The sequence below is a fragment of the Chenopodium album genome, chromosome 16, assembly GCF_948465745.1.
Source record: "Chenopodium album chromosome 16, dcCheAlbu1.1, whole genome shotgun sequence".
In the NCBI taxonomy this organism is placed as follows: domain Eukaryota; kingdom Viridiplantae; phylum Streptophyta; class Magnoliopsida; order Caryophyllales; family Amaranthaceae; genus Chenopodium; species Chenopodium album.
Genome location: NC_137849.1, coordinates 46,077,259 through 46,092,665, shown reverse-complemented (window position 1 = coordinate 46,092,665; position 15,407 = coordinate 46,077,259). Strand labels below are relative to the sequence as shown.

At 33.5% G+C, this 15,407-nt stretch overlaps 2 protein-coding genes across 2 annotated transcripts; one reads left to right on the top strand and one right to left on the bottom strand.

Moving 5' to 3' along the window:
• Window positions 1-123: 123 nt before the first annotated feature.
• Window positions 124-6,990, top strand: LOC145585597 (methionine aminopeptidase 1A-like). Its single transcript, XM_081642298.1, has 17 exons — window positions 124-263; window positions 359-442; window positions 1,202-1,252; window positions 1,598-1,771; window positions 1,959-2,034; window positions 2,225-2,272; window positions 2,391-2,435; window positions 3,289-3,388; window positions 4,148-4,199; window positions 4,287-4,328; window positions 4,794-4,855; window positions 4,952-5,050; window positions 5,762-5,835; window positions 5,931-6,000; window positions 6,152-6,217; window positions 6,333-6,421; window positions 6,773-6,990. Exons 2-17 carry the CDS (start codon window positions 369-371, stop codon window positions 6,848-6,850), a joined length of 1,200 nt encoding a protein of 399 aa, XP_081498424.1. The 5' UTR covers window positions 124-263; window positions 359-368; the 3' UTR covers window positions 6,851-6,990.
• A 4,300-nt stretch (window positions 6,991-11,290) lies between these two features.
• LOC145585596 (uncharacterized) lies at window positions 11,291-13,782 on the bottom strand. Its single transcript, XM_081642297.1, has 6 exons — window positions 13,374-13,782; window positions 13,201-13,260; window positions 13,002-13,114; window positions 12,154-12,222; window positions 11,995-12,046; window positions 11,291-11,738 (listed from the first exon to the last, which is right to left on the bottom strand). Exons 1-6 carry the CDS (start codon window positions 13,704-13,706, stop codon window positions 11,613-11,615), a joined length of 753 nt encoding a protein of 250 aa, XP_081498423.1. The 5' UTR covers window positions 13,707-13,782; the 3' UTR covers window positions 11,291-11,612.
• Between the last annotated feature and the right edge of the window lie 1,625 nt (window positions 13,783-15,407).

Genomic DNA, 15,407 nt, shown 5'->3' with positions numbered 1-15,407 from the left:
CAGTTTAACCAAAAAAAAAAAAAAAATTTCAACTAAATTTTAATTTTAATTTCATACGAGTAGTAAAAAAAAAAAAGAAGGGATTTTCTCGTAAATTACAGTTAAATCTTTGTTTTCGTCTTCCTCCCCGCCAACCTTTACTTGGCTGCTTCAACCCTAATTGTCCCTCCATCCTTCTCTCTCCTCCCTATTTCCTCCACTCTCCATTTTTCAATTTATTCTTTTTTTTTAATACAATTTTTTCCAATTCAATTGAACATCAGGTATACCCAGGTGATTTGTGTATGATATATCTTATGATTGATTTCTTGTTACTTTTCTGGGTACTTATTTATTTGCTCTAATTCAATCTTGACAGTCAGTAAACAATGGCGAATGATGGCTCCGAAGCAAAGGATTCGGCTTTATTATGTTCTCGATGCTCCAAACCTGCTCATCTTCAGTATGTTTCTTTTTTTTTTTTTTTTGGATTTTTTTGTTGGTTTCTTGATTAATTGCATGCGCCCCATTTTAATTTACATTGGTTTTAACATTAATTTGTAGACTTTCAATTTTGTTTCCCCCCAATTAAGGTTTGTTTCAGTTTAATTTATTGTAAGAGACATTTTTGTGAATTGGAGAAAGGGAATCTTTCATTAACTTTTACTTGATATTACTTACTTTACGGGGCGTTTGGTATGAGTGATAGGGATAGAAGGGTGGGATGAGGACATAGAATCGACTAGGGAGCGAGGCGGGCGGGGATGGATAGAGGACTAGAGGAGTAAGGGAATGAATTATGAAGTACCTATTAGTATACAACACAATTTCATTAATTTAACTCATATTCTTTTGTAATACCAAGTAGCAAACTATTATTAATACAATTATTGAGGCCCAAAGATATTGTAGACAAGCCTATGATGTAATTTTTTGCAAGGAAGATGATCTTGTAATGCCTATTGGGGATTTTGAATACTGAATAGGGAATACTAACATCGTATTAATGTATAATGCATGAGTGGCTGAGTGCATGACACCGAAAACATACCTTTGTAGTTCAAACACTTGTGTTATGATCGATGAGCAACTAACATGCATTCCAGATCTGCTTGTGTCAATTTTGTGGTATACTCTAGATTTCACGAGATTGTTCAACAAATGAGTTTAAAGTATGTGAGGCTATGAGCTCAATTTAACGTGTATGATTTAATTTTCGCAGGTGTCCAAAGTGTGTACAATTGAAGCTCCCAAAGGAAGGTGCTGCTTTCTGGTAATTATCTATCTTTTTTTTTCCTACTATAATATAGTCAAAATTCACATGGGGCTTTGTTTGTGCTTTTGTAATTATATTCTATTTGGAAGCTTTAATTATGTAATTGCACTCTTTAGTTCTCTTAGCTTAATTTATTACGGAGTATAATTTTTCAAGACTTTGGAGAATGAGAGGGTGGTGGGGCTTGAGGGGCGGGGGTATTACTTTGAGAAGGATGTTCCTGCCATTACTGACTTTCTGGCATCCGTGCTTTCAAGGGTGCATAGATAAAATGGTTGATACATAATTATGTTTTTCTATTTATTTTTAGCCTGTTGATTGACAAACTTTTACCTATTGTAGTTCCCAGGAGTGTTTCAAGGAATCTTGGAGCTCTCATAAATCGGTGCATTCAAAGGCAAATACATCTTCTTTACAGACTGATGCTGCTGGGGACAAAAATAGTGAAGGTTGGCTTTATTGCTTACGAAAAGGACAATCTCGGACTTCAAAACTTCCGTATTTCGATTGGACAGGGTATCATGTCAACATTACTCTTTTGTGGTTACATTTCTGATTACAGCCCTTCTTTTTACGTACTTATTATTTTGTATATGTTTGTACTATGATTTACTGTTACTGTGGTTTTGAATGAAAACATGCATCTTGGTGTTGACATCTCATATTTTTGACCTTTACTGAACTGCAACCTTTTCCCGTGTAGATCATTAAGGCCTTACCCCATATCAAGTTACCGTACTGTACCAAAGCACATTGAGCTACCTGATTGGGCTATGGATGTAAGCTTTTTCTATCTATTGTCAACAAGTGTATTTCCCTTGAAAGTTGGTTTTTAGACAGTTATAGGCGATGAGACAATAATGACCCCTTGGAGATACCTATTTTCCTTTATGCACCAATATATGGACTCTGATATTTATGAATCTGCAACTTATGAAGTCTTTATGAGATGCTTTTAAAAACATATAGGGTATACCCAAGATTGAGCCTGAGAGCAACCTGCAGCACATTGTCGAGGTATGCTTTATTACTTTACTCCTCATACTTGGGTAGACTCATAGAGATTAATTGTCCAGTGAACTTTTTTTCTTCTTATTATCCTTTTCTGTTTACTTATTGACTTGTTATTTTGAAGATTAAAACTCCAGAGCTGATACAGAGAATGAGGGAGACTTGCAAGGTAAGTTCATTTTGTTAATTTAGGTTTTTATTGTAAAGTACTGAGAATTTTTTCGCTTTTTATAGAGTGCTCCTTAGTTTAAATATACCTTTTGTTTGTTACTGTGAAGAAAGCAGTCTACGGGATAGACCTTTGCTTTAACATCTTGTTTCCTGAATTTTTTGCGTTTTATAGAGTGCTCCATATCTGTTTGTTTTTTGTAGTGCTTATAAACTGAAAATCCTATGAGGTGGTCTTTGTGATTATGCAAAGCATTTTGTCTCTTTTGTTTCATATGAAGTATCTTCTTAGATGGAAGATATGTTTGATACAAGTCTAATAACTATTTATAAGTGTTAGCTTATGATATCTTATGCTAACTATAGACTAGAGTGGATTTGGTTCTAAGCAGCTGTATAATCACATGTGTGGGTAACCTTACTGGAGAATGATATGTTTACATCTAATATTGATCTTAGTGAAACTGCATAAGGTTCACTATTCTAGATCAATCGTGTCATTAGTGGTTTTGCAAGCCTATTTCATGTGACATTTGTATATATAAGCTTACCCTTGAAGAATGGTTTTCATCCTAGATGTCTTGTGTATTGTTTACTACCACCTTCCTCTGTGTGTGTGTGTGGCGCGGGGGGGGGGGGGGGGGGGGGGGGGGTTAGGGGTTTTGGATAGTTGATTGTTTGTGGAATGGTGATGTTACTATCCTCTCGATTAGCTAGCATTTGTGGACTGACTGTTCACCTTTGGTAGGGAGTCTTGGCTAGGTCTTGATGTTATCTACAATCAGCTTACCGATACTCTCTTGCCCTTTTCCATTTGATTTGCTAAATTGAATTCTGACAATTGCTGTCTCCAGATTGCTAGGGAGGTTTTGGATGCGGCTGGGCGTATTATTCGACCAGGCATTACAACAGATGAGATTGATCGAGTAGTCCATGAAGCTACTGTAGCTGCAGGTTTGTGTTGTTTTATTACAGGAATTAAATAAATTGTCCTTTTTATCCCCCCCCCCCCCCCCCCCCCCCTCCTCTCTCTTCTTGGCACTGGAAAGAGCAAGTTTCTCATATGCATTTTTCACCCATTCCTTTTGAAGTCACATGAATTTTTTTTTGTTTGCTACATTGCTGTACAACGGAAGATCCAAGGCAGACATCAAAATTAGTTAACTGGATGATGTAAGAAAATTTGACCTCTGAGTATTTTCACACCATTGAGGAAATGGAGCTGTCAGTCTGTCACTCTTTCCTGCCCAGATTAGGGGCCACCATGTATTCATGTTCCTGACTTTTTCAAATTTTGCATTCAACTCTCCACCTAATTTTTTTTTTTTTTTTTTTTTTTTAATTTTATTTTTAAAAAAAAGCTTAATGAGTTTTCTCAAAAAAGAAGTCTAGTAATATTTTAGTTTCACTTACTAAACATGCAATTCAGGGGGAAAATGTTTTGAGATTTCTGCTTTAAGTTTCTGGTGTCTTTGAAATCCTTTTAATTTTATTTTTTTTCGAATTTTTGACAAGAAAATACTTGAAAAGTTAAGGAGATTTGCTTGATGGGATACAGACATACAGTGCTTGAAATTTGATAGCATCTTTTTGTGACCAACATTGTATTTTATGTTGAAGCTTTGAGTATGTATTAATGCAAGAGAATCATATATTATTCATCAATGCATCTCATGGTTATATAACTTCCTTTCTTTTTTTTTTTGGATGCAGGAGGTTATCCTTCTCCATTAAATTATCATTTCTTTCCGAAATCCTGCTGCACGTAGGTACTTTTACATGTTAATTTTCTTAGAACTTGATTGTGTTTGTGATACCTGTAACTTATATGGAATTTGTCTGCTCTTTGTAGGTCTGTCAATGAAGTCATTTGCCATGGGATACCTGATGCCAGGTATGTCCTCAGTGTCCTAGTTTTTTCAAATTAGACTTCATTCATGACTTTATGCCTTTGCTTGGGGAGCTTTTCTTTCTTTTCTTTTTTTTTTTTTTTTTTTTGGCTACTGGTGTAGAGTAACGTCAGGCTGGCAACTTAGTGGACTTTCTTACGCTATTAACTTTCCTCACCTCATCTCATTTCACTCTTCTCCACTCCCTCTAAAGAAAAAGATGGAAAGACGCAAAGATAAATCACTCCACATAACTGCAATTATATAACTTATTTGAAAAGTGTTACTTGTAGTCATTGACATAAAAGCTTGAAGTTAAATATCATTCATCTTGATTTCTTGGGGGTGATTATGTTTGATAACATATTTCTGTTCATGCTATTTAATATCCACCATTTTATTTGATCCGCAAATGGTTATTATGTCAGTTTTAAGTGCTTTAATAATGGCTATTGAACTCATTGTTTCAGAGTACTAGAAGATGGTGATATTGTAAACGTTGATGTCACTGTTTACTACAAAGGAGTTCATGGTAAGAATTGTGCTCCTTGTGCGCTGTTTAACTTGCAATTCAACAAGTTCACTGGGGGCTGGTGTGCTGAATGCTGCCTGCTTGAATCATTTGCAGGTGATCTGAATGAAACCTATTTTGTTGGAAATGTTGATGAAGCATCACAAAAGCTGGTCCAGTGTACATATGAGTGCCTGGAGAAAGCAATCTCTATAGGTTAGTGTTGGAGCACATGCCTTAAAAAAATTTGCTTAGAACCCATGCAATAACATAACAAGTTGTGCCTTTACTCTTAAAATAAAATTCTTGACTGTTAATTTCTCAGATAAAGTAACACTCTTAACGAAATTTATGAACTTTTGAAAATTGGATTTTCAACTGATATTCAGAAATTGCTTTAATAAATTATTGATTGATTTCTGTGTGGAACTTGGAGATTATATCCTCTTTTATCTGTTCTGGTTATTTTGAGTGGTACAAGATCTCATCCTAAGGAGAACAGATTTAAATATAGGAAGGATACAAAGAACTGCAACTTTACCATTTCCTCTGCCTAATAATATTATCAAGTCCCTTGAAAGCTGAAATTAAACATATCCAGCATCGAGATTGCATCTAAGCCAACAACATGACAAGAGTGCAGTAGCAACTGACAATTGTAACTGACTATTTTATTCTTTTGCACGTAAAGCCCATTCTTTCCACCATAATTTGGAAATTATGAGATGAAATTAGACTACTGTTGCCTTCTAAGTTCTCACCCTCTTTTTTATTGTCCTCTTTTGCTGATCAGAGGGGGGAATTAGGTAGGCTTCATTTTTTGTTAATCTGAAATAAAGCATCCAACAGATCTTTGAACTCACATCTTGATTATTAAGGCTTTCTTTGGAGTTTATGTTTACGTTTCTCTGCTGTTGTTGCTTTTAGTGAAGCCTGGCATGAGATTTCGAGAAGTTGGAGAGGTCATAAATCGACATGCTTCTATGTCAGGGTTCTCTGTGGTATGTGCCCACCTAAACTAGTACGTTAAGTCTTAATTGCTAGTTCAGTGATCTAATCAATAACTAATGTGTTTCTTCTATCATGACAAATACAGGTTAAGTCGTACTGTGGTCATGGAATTGGAGAGCTTTTCCACTGTGCTCCAAATATTCCTCATTATGCGAGTATCCTTGACTAATAACCAAGCAGTCTTGTTGATTATGTATTCCATAATTCACTATAATCTGATGCAATATTGATCTTTTGTGTTCAGCTGGGTTACTATAGAACAAACTTTATTGCAGCATTTACAATTGACTTCCTTAACGAAAGCAGGAAATAAAGCTGTTGGCGTGATGAAGGCTGGACAGACCTTCACGATAGAACCAATGATTAATGCAGGTACTCTAATGCAACCATCTGTTTATTTGCTTCTCTAATCTCTTTTAATGTCTGATTAGTGATTATGCTAGCTTTCATTGTCAAGAAAACAACATTTATCCACTTTTTCTTGCAGGGGTGTGGCGTGACAGAATGTGGCCCGATGGATGGACTGCTGTTACTGCAGATGGGAAGCGCAGTGCTCAGTTTGAGCATACTTTACTGGTATGTATTATGACCATGCTATATTTCTTTCATCTGTTATTCTTAAAAGTACCTTGTGAATTTTTCTCTGATTCGAGGGGTTATTTTCTCGGTCAAATCATACTGCTTTCTCTGTATTCGATTCATTGTGTTTACATCATGCAATTTATAAGAAAATTTAAAATCTGCCTTCTCATTTTCAAAATTAGTCTTGTGATTTCATTGCATTGCCCTCAACATGAATCTGTTGTAAACGCCATTATACTATACCCCTTCAACTTTTTTACGCAAACTTGGGAAGTTGGAAGTTGTTAAAAGCTAAAAGCCTACAAAATACTTGCTGATATATTCCCTGAATTCGTTATGATGCAGGTGACGGAAACTGGAGTTGAAGTCCTGACGGGACGATTACCTACATCTCCGAATGTATTCCCTTGGCTCAAAGCTTGAAACTAATCAAGAGCATCAATGATTTTTCATGTCGTTTTTTTTAACAGATTTCAAATAAAATTTATTCTCATTCGAATTTTTTATACATTTATTTTTAGTTATATTGGCAAGATCTCATATTTATAAGATCGTTTGATATTTATATCAATCTTTACCTATTTTATTTGCCACCAAGGTTTTTTTTATACTTATTTATGAAAATAATGAAAAAGAAAGGTTTGATTTAGCAGAGTTTTTATTTTATTTTATTTTTGATTTTTAGCAGAGTTGACTTAGCATTATGTTCCACACTTTATACTCCAGTCACGCAATATACTTGGTACAATATTTCACCTCGACCAAAACCATTAGATACTAGTTTTTTTTTTTTTTTTTTTTTTTTGGACAAAGAACGAGTAGTATATTAAGCTGACTATGCTTTTGCTACACATTATTTGATGATCAAGGCTATAAACTATAAAATTAAAGGGACAGAAAAATAACAAATCACAAACTCTATTTTGAATAATTCATTTATTATTACAGATTAATATTAAATTCACAAGTATAATTCTAAGAAAATGTAAGATGTCCACTAAAATTATGGAAAATACTTGATTAAAGAAAATTAATACTGTGTAATCTTTTGATTGACACAACAAAAACCCTTGTTAATTGACTGTAATCTATTGTTGCATTTCCAATTGCGTTGCCCATAGCACTTGATTATTATCTCCTTGACCATACTTGGCGAACTCGGCTTCAATATCAAAATCTGAACCAAACAAGTCTTGTATTGTTATCATGTCATTACCAGAACCTGATTCGTCGTCAACGCGACCTTGTTGCATTTGATCACCCACGCATACAACTTCATTATCATCTTCTTCAGCGAACTTAGCCAACTCCGCTTCAAGATCGAAATCTGAACCAACCAACACTTGTAATTCTTGATTATTATGTTGTCCTAACACCACATTATTATTATTATCAACGGGAACCCCGACTTGTTGGTTAATGATTTCGTCATAAGAAAGTCCTTGTTCTTTCACTGCCGGTACCAAGCTCATGCGTTGCCTTTTGTTTTCTTGAACATCAACATTATTATTATTTGTATTGTTAGTAGTAGTATTAGCAACACTAACACTGTGTAGTCTTTTTTGTCTAATTGTGGAGGGTTTCTTGGTGATCCGACAAAGAACAAAGTTGTTGACATTATTAATCTTCTCCTCCAACAATTTACTCGTAAACTCATGCATACTCCATTCAACTCCGTTGTGGTTGTTGGTCGACTCCATGAACTTCAACAGCTTTCGAAACCCAATGAGTTCCTCTTGGCCAGTACTAGTATTCTTGACAACAACAGGATCACTTCTTTGAAGTTTCCAAGTACCATGTTTACCCGCCGTTCGAATTCTATTCTTGACACAATTGTAATCTTTGTCACTAGACACGTTCTTGGGGATTGTAAAGAAGTACCGAACTGTATCCTCTTCTTCACGGTCAGATTGTCCGAAAGAGTCGAAGAAGACAGTTGACGGATGATCAGCATTTTCGCCGAAGATATTATCAACAAGAGGCATCCTCGGACAAGATGAAGAAACACCATATAATGCTCTTCTCCAAAGATAATGGTTAATCAGCTCATCGTCCTTAGGGTTGAAACGATAACCGGGTGGTAGTTTAGACATGTTGATGGATGTAAAGCAATTCAACCAACAGAAGATTTAAAAGAAGAGGGATTAATTACAACGTAGAATTGTACCAAGGATTTTGATTATGAGAGTTAACCTAGCTATGTCATTACTTGATCAATATTTATAATAGAAAAAGGGCGGTTAAATCAAAGATAAACTCATACATTTTTAAGATAAACTTATTTTACTACTTCACCGAGTATTTTATTTTAGGAAGTTAGTTAATATTTTGTTGCATTGTCATTGCAACATTATCAACACATAAATATTTTTTCTTTTCTAACAAAAAAATAAAAAATACCGAGTATGAGTTTAACTTTTTTTTTTTTTTTTTTTTTTTTGGTATTTTGCATAATTTTTTTTTAATATGAGAAAATTGAATTATAATTTTATAATCATAAAACTTATCACAGTAATTGATATATATATATATATATATATATATATATATATATATATATATATATATATATATATATATATATTAACAACAAAAATACAGATTATGAGTTTAATTTATTTTATTTTTTTTTTTAAAAAAAACTTTTTTAAAAAATCAAAAAACTTATTAATATAATTGATATACGAGTTTAACTGCAATGCCTCCCTTTGTGATGATGGCTGGGTAGGGTGGTAGCCAGAGATTGGAAAGGGGATGTTTTTGCTTCATCTAGGCGTGTTCGAGCCTACTGGTACAAATAGAAATTCCAAAGTTCAAACCCCGTCTAATTCCTCAAAAGCAACATGGGGTTTGTATCTCATCCTGAAGACCTGAAGTACAAATAGAGCATTACATTCTAAAAACCCGTTGATTCAACTAAAGCAGAGTACGAAGCATGTTCATCATAAATTGATTGTTTTTGCTCTACATCCCTCTTCAACACACCAGAGCTGGCTTTAAGAAGCAGCCCAGGATCCAGACCAGCTAGCTCGTATAATTGCAATCTTTGTTGCTTGGCCTCATCTAAGTCACCTTCCCAAGCGGTTTCAGAAATAAGTTCAAGAGCTTTCTCTATCTGGTTCTCAGGCAGCAAATTTCCATTTTGTAGTAGGACAAGATACACTTGTTCAGCTGAAGCCTTCCGTATCTGATACAACAGATAGCTTAGATGAATCCGTGATAAGTATTACCATTTACTCCCTTAGTCACAATATAGCAGGCCACATTTCAATTTTAGCTGATCCCAAACTTACTAAATTTACAAAGCAGCCTCTTCAAGGTTAGTAATTTCCAATTTTCCACAGCATCTTTCCAAGTTCAGGGTCATTAAAATGAATGTCAAATGTGAGTAAGTAAGAAGTTGAACTTACAGGGTTACTAACCTAGTGTGAAAATTTCTCAAATCCTAGTTACATTTTGAATTTGGCCATATCTACCTTACTGATACCCTCACAAGATTTTTAAGGAAATATCACATTGGTTAGGTGATGTAAAGTTTAGATACTGAAGGTCTGAAGGATAGTTATGGCATATTAGTTAAATTTCTTTAAAAAGACCTCAAATCAAATGTGGCCTGTTATACTAATGAATACGAGAAGATGTAAAACAAAGAGAAAGAATAGGGATTGTAACTGCTATTATGAGTTTATATAATAAGAGGGAGGAGCGGTTAACACAACAAGTTTAGATGGTAGTTTTTATGAGTAAAATTCTCTGGTTTTTTTCAAATGGAAGTGTGTTTTTTTTTTTTTTTTTTTTTTTCACATGTTAGGTTTTTTAGATGGTAGTTTTTATTAAAGGATGGTATTATGTTAGGTTTTTTTTAGATGGTAGTTTTTTTTTACAGGATGATTTTTTTGTTAAAAAAAAGTAAGACAAAAATAAGAGGGGTATTTTGGGAAAGTGAAATTTATCACCCAAAACCTTCTTTCACTTTATATACAGGATAAGTAATCTATCTTTTTTATTTAAGGAAATAAAAAACCTATCTCGATAATATTTAAGATAAACTTTTTTTGATGAATATTTTAGATAAACTTCTATGCAATTTTTCCTTCACAAACAAAAAAAAACTTCTATGCAATTTTTTTTTTAAATGTCAGTTAAATACGTAGCTATTGTAATTAATTTTAATCTTGACCCACTATTTTTAATGACCAATGTTAGGGGTTGTTCACATTTACTTAATTTCAGTTTAGTTCAGTTCAGTTCAGTACAGCTCCAATCAGTTCGGTTCGGTTCAGTTCAGTTCAACTCCTAATTTTCCTCTCTCATAAAATATTCGGTTCAGTTCACTTCAGCTCCAATCAGTTCTATTCAGTTCAGTTCAGCTCCAATCAGTTCAGTTTAATTCAACTCCTAATTTCCCTCTCTCATAAAATATTCAGTTCAGTTCAGCTCCAATCAGTTCTATTCAGTTCAGTTCAGTTCAGCTCCAATCAGTTCAGTTCATTTCAGTAAATGTGAACAGGCCTTTAGTCCATCCATCCACTTGACTTAAATATTTAATAACAAAAATAAAAAAATAAAAAAATAAAAATAATAGATTGATTAAAATAATAAAAAAAAACAATTTTCTGATCGGTTTCTAAAACTGAACTTTGCCATTAACGTGTATACCATCAATTTCTAAGTTCAAAATGTAGATATGTAAGTACCCAGTATCCTGGAAGAACTGCCACAAGCTATTTTAGGTTGCGACTTTCACAATGAATTTTGTGTATTACTCGGTATTTTGTAAAACATTATTAATGAGCTCATAGAAAAGGATTAGCAAAATTTTGTAACAAGTAATACGTCACATGTTTCGTTAATATAGTTACATGGATCAATTCATGTGAATATTAGTAGGCATAAAATTACAAGCATTAGTCCATAGAAGTATAGAAGTGAACCAATTGTATACTAAAATCACATACAAAAGCAGTTGACAACGCTCAAATGAAAAAATACACAAGATTACACAGAAAACTCGTTTGTGCGGGATATCAATCTTTCTTGTCTAAAATATATACAAAACAAACGAATCTGAATTTGTAGATATACCTCTATTCTGCTCTCCACCTTCAAGGCAGTATGAGTCTGTTCACAGAAACTGGCCGGTGTGGTATTTAAGTTGTGGGAGTGCTTCACGATATGCTACAATTCAAAAGAAAAAACCATCATCATCTTCTGGCGGACCCTTCCGAATCTTTTCTTGTAATGTTAATTGCTTTGGCCATACAAGTTCAGTTCCTTCACCAGACTTGGCGAAATATCTCTCCAACACCATCTATTTGAAGTAAAACAATGGAGTAAGATATGCGATAAATTAATTATACAACAGCAACAGCAACAACACCAAAACCTTATTCCCAAAAGAGCTTGTATGCGATCAATCAAAAATAAAGAGGTGTTTTTTTGCATAGAAAAATACGTAGTAGTTATATAGTCTCTAATTAGCAACAAAACATTGATCTGGTCACTGAAGATCAAAGTGAAGGATGGAAAAAGAACATAGGAAGGCAATAAAATGTTGTTAACTGTACCATTGCAGCATAAGCATCGATTTTTCCATGACGTGCAGACTTGTTGACACCCCTGAAGGAGTCAAAGAGTACCAGTTAATACATAGGAATTATTAATTTATGTGGAAAGAATATAGTGCCCTGTATCTCACACATAAAGCATAGTAGCAAAAAACTCACAGGTTGATCATTCGATCCATTGCTTCGACTGATGTGCCATATTCATCCTGCAGATAAACCCTCCAGCCCCTTCATATCACACAAAGAGTGTCAATAAGTCATCAACTTCTCAGCCACAAAGAATCAGTACAAATACACCATCCTGATATGTCAGCTGTAACTTTGAGCTAACAGAATAAAAGATTATCGACAGCTAAGCACAGCTCCTAACTCGAGTCAGAATGTTGTTCAAAGCCAAAATCAATGAATCTCAGACAAGTTTAAGCAACATAAGACCTCTGCAAAGACTCCAACAACATATACATCATCAAAATGAATGTAAAATACTGTATTCCGTAATATTTATAGCATATTACTGATTTCCAGTCCTTAATTGATATGTACTCGATTTATTATAAGCTGAATAGGATATAACACACCCCTTCACCAAAGATTACTAGTGCAACCCAGTTCAATACGGACTAGAAAAATTAAGGTCACCATTTGGCTCCCCTTGATCTCTCAAGTAACACTAACACTAAGACTAACACAATTACACGAAAGAAAAGTGTAATAGAATGAATATAACTCATCAACAAAATAATCTATCAACAAAATTCATTACAATACGACCACACTATACTTGAATTGTAACAAAACCCATTTCAACATAATAGCAAATGTGACATCCAAAGATATTTTCAACAAATTGGTGTCAAAAACCATCATTAAATAAGCTGGTTTAAAATTTGATACATTGTGGATGTCAATTATCTAGTTGATAGAACTTATCGAATCTTGTTCACATCATTTTCCTTTGTGGCTCCTTAATACACTAAAATAAGAATATGAATAAATGAAAATAATACCTCTCAGCAGCCCTGACAGCCAACCTTCCAGCAACACTACGAACTTTGTTGGACTGAGGGGTCTCATTTCCATCACTTGACTTTGGCAATCCAATTATAAATTCATCTACTTCCTACAATTTTATATAATCAAACTTAAACAATAACTGAAAATTTATGAAGTTAATAACAAAACCCTTTAAAACCCCACAAAAATCACCTCTTTTTCTGCAATTTCAATAAGTTGAAGCTCAAGCTTCTGCCCTCTTAAATTCAACACCTGAAAAAATAAAAAGGTAAATTTAAAAAAAAAAAACCCATGAATAAATACAAAAATTAAATAAAACCCAGAAATTAAAAACAGAAATTCGCAGGAAAAAGCTGGGGATTTACAGATAAAGGTCGAAAGGAGAAGCCTTTGCTAATGGCAAGACCAGTATTAGACAATCCCAAATCTACCCCTAAGCTAAAACCTCCTCTCCAAAGTGGGTCTTGTTTTCTACGAAGGGCATTTGGGGGAATTTCGCAGCTCAAGGGCACTGACCCTCTTATTGTAGCACCATTGAAATTAAGGGATTTACATGGTATTTGCAGAGAAGAAGTTGAGAAATTGGTGATTTTATTTTGAAGATTAAACAAGGTTGAGGAATTAGGTGCTTGGAATTGGAGGGAAGGTTGGAGTTTGTAGGGTAATAACGGTTGAAGAGGTATTATTTGAATTGCCATTGAAAAATGAAAATGTAACAAAATTAGGGAATGAGAACCTGAAATTAAATAAAGGGGACAATAAGGGGTATGGACCTCAAATAAATCAAGCATAGATTGTGCACATTTTAGGCTAACATAGTAACTTTATGTTGTTTAATTTTGGTGAAAAAATGATAGTAATATATAGCTCTAATTCCTATTTTTTTTGTCATGTTCGTAAAGTCGAAAATATCGTTGTTTAACCAAAATATTACTTTCTTTTAGTAGGGTTTAAACATATACTTGTGAAACACTTTCCCGAGATATCATAGCCTTGACACAATTTGATTTAGTTGATTAGTGACAGCTACTTTCTTGCGATATCTCCCTACATAAATTATTTTTCTGTAAAGTCAATTCTACATAAACCTAATTAATCATCTTTAAGGTGGTAACTAAGATATTACATTCAAGTGTTTAAAATTATCTCACATACATTATATGTAACAATAAGATTTAGAAGGTGTAAAGTGATTGTACTATTTACCCCTCTATTTTTTTTTCCCCGCAGCTATTTACCCCTCTATTTGGATTTACTAGTATATGAGTATATCCAACGAAACAGGATTATTAATTTTGGACCTAGAGAGTACATTTTGTACTTCTATTGAGGCTTGACTGAGAATTTGTCAAATATCACGTATTTTGAAAGGAAAAAAATTAATAGTTTAACCCGTTTTCAATATTCAACAAATGTCATGTATTATCTATGTTAATCTTTAAAGGGAACACCCTTTTTTGGTTGGGAATTTTCCCTTTCCAAAAATACCCTTTCATAGTTACTGAATTATACAAACATATTTTAAAAAAAAAGGAAAAAAAAATATCAAATAAACTTCCATGCACGTGCATCCTATTCAATTGGTGGTAAAAATAGAACTGCTATCTACGGTTCCATTCAAAGCCCAAAAAAAAAAAAAAAAAAAAAAAAAAAAAAAAAAAAACCCTGCTCCTTGAAATTAGGTGTTGCATTAGTAGGTGAACACATGTCCACTACTATCAAATTACTCCCTAGCAGTTATCCTCCAATACAAATATGAGAACAAACAGTAGTTACTCTTCCTTTTCACCTTTTACATCCAATTCTATATTTTCTAATCTTAATTTGGAAGACTAACACTCTCTTTTCAAATTCAACGGTGTGTTTTTAGTATTGCAAGGTTAGTATTTTGGGCACATAATAATAGACGAATTTGGTTTTTATCATATCGAAATTATTGATTTATTAAACTCCATAACTTTTATAGTCAATCTCTTTTCTTTTTTTTTTTTTTCAATTTTGCCAATCATTTAGACTATCTACTCATTTTCATCTTCTTTTATTTGCAGGATGTCAATTGCTTACGCTCCTTTCGTGTATTTGAACCCGTACTCCAAATTTTGGAATGTAAAGGCAAGGATAATTAGATTGTATGAAATTCAACATGTCAATAATAACAAAAAAATTTGGAAAATGGTTCTTCTTGATGCTACGGTGTGTAAACATTTTTTATACTTCCTTCTTATTATATTTTTTTAAAAAAATATAACATACTCATTTATATTTATCTATATTTTTTTTACAGGGAGAACCCATTCAAGGTATTATATTTATAAAGGATGTTGACAATTTTATTGGCAAATTTCAAGAAGGTTTAGAGTACTGTTTCAAAAGGGTACAAGTTATTCAAGCTGACGATT

Excerpts from the sequence above, each read along its gene's own strand:
- LOC145585597 (XM_081642298.1), top strand. The coding sequence starts at position 369 with ATGGCGAATGATGGCTCCGAAGCAAAGGATTCGGCTTTATTATGTTCT. Across the intron at positions 1,253-1,597 it reads AAGGAAGGTGCTGCTTTCTG|TTCCCAGGAGTGTTTCAAGG; the intron begins GTAATTATCTAT and ends TACCTATTGTAG. Across the intron at positions 3,389-4,147 it reads TGAAGCTACTGTAGCTGCAG|GAGGTTATCCTTCTCCATTA; the intron begins GTTTGTGTTGTT and ends TTTTGGATGCAG.
- LOC145585596 (XM_081642297.1), bottom strand. The coding sequence starts at position 13,706 with ATGGCAATTCAAATAATACCTCTTCAACCGTTATTACCCTACAAACTC. Across the intron at positions 13,261-13,373 it reads TCTCCTTTCGACCTTTATCT|GTGTTGAATTTAAGAGGGCA; the intron begins GTAAATCCCCAG and ends TTATTTTTTCAG. Across the intron at positions 12,047-12,153 it reads ATGGATCGAATGATCAACCT|GGGTGTCAACAAGTCTGCAC; the intron begins GTGAGTTTTTTG and ends TGACTCCTTCAG.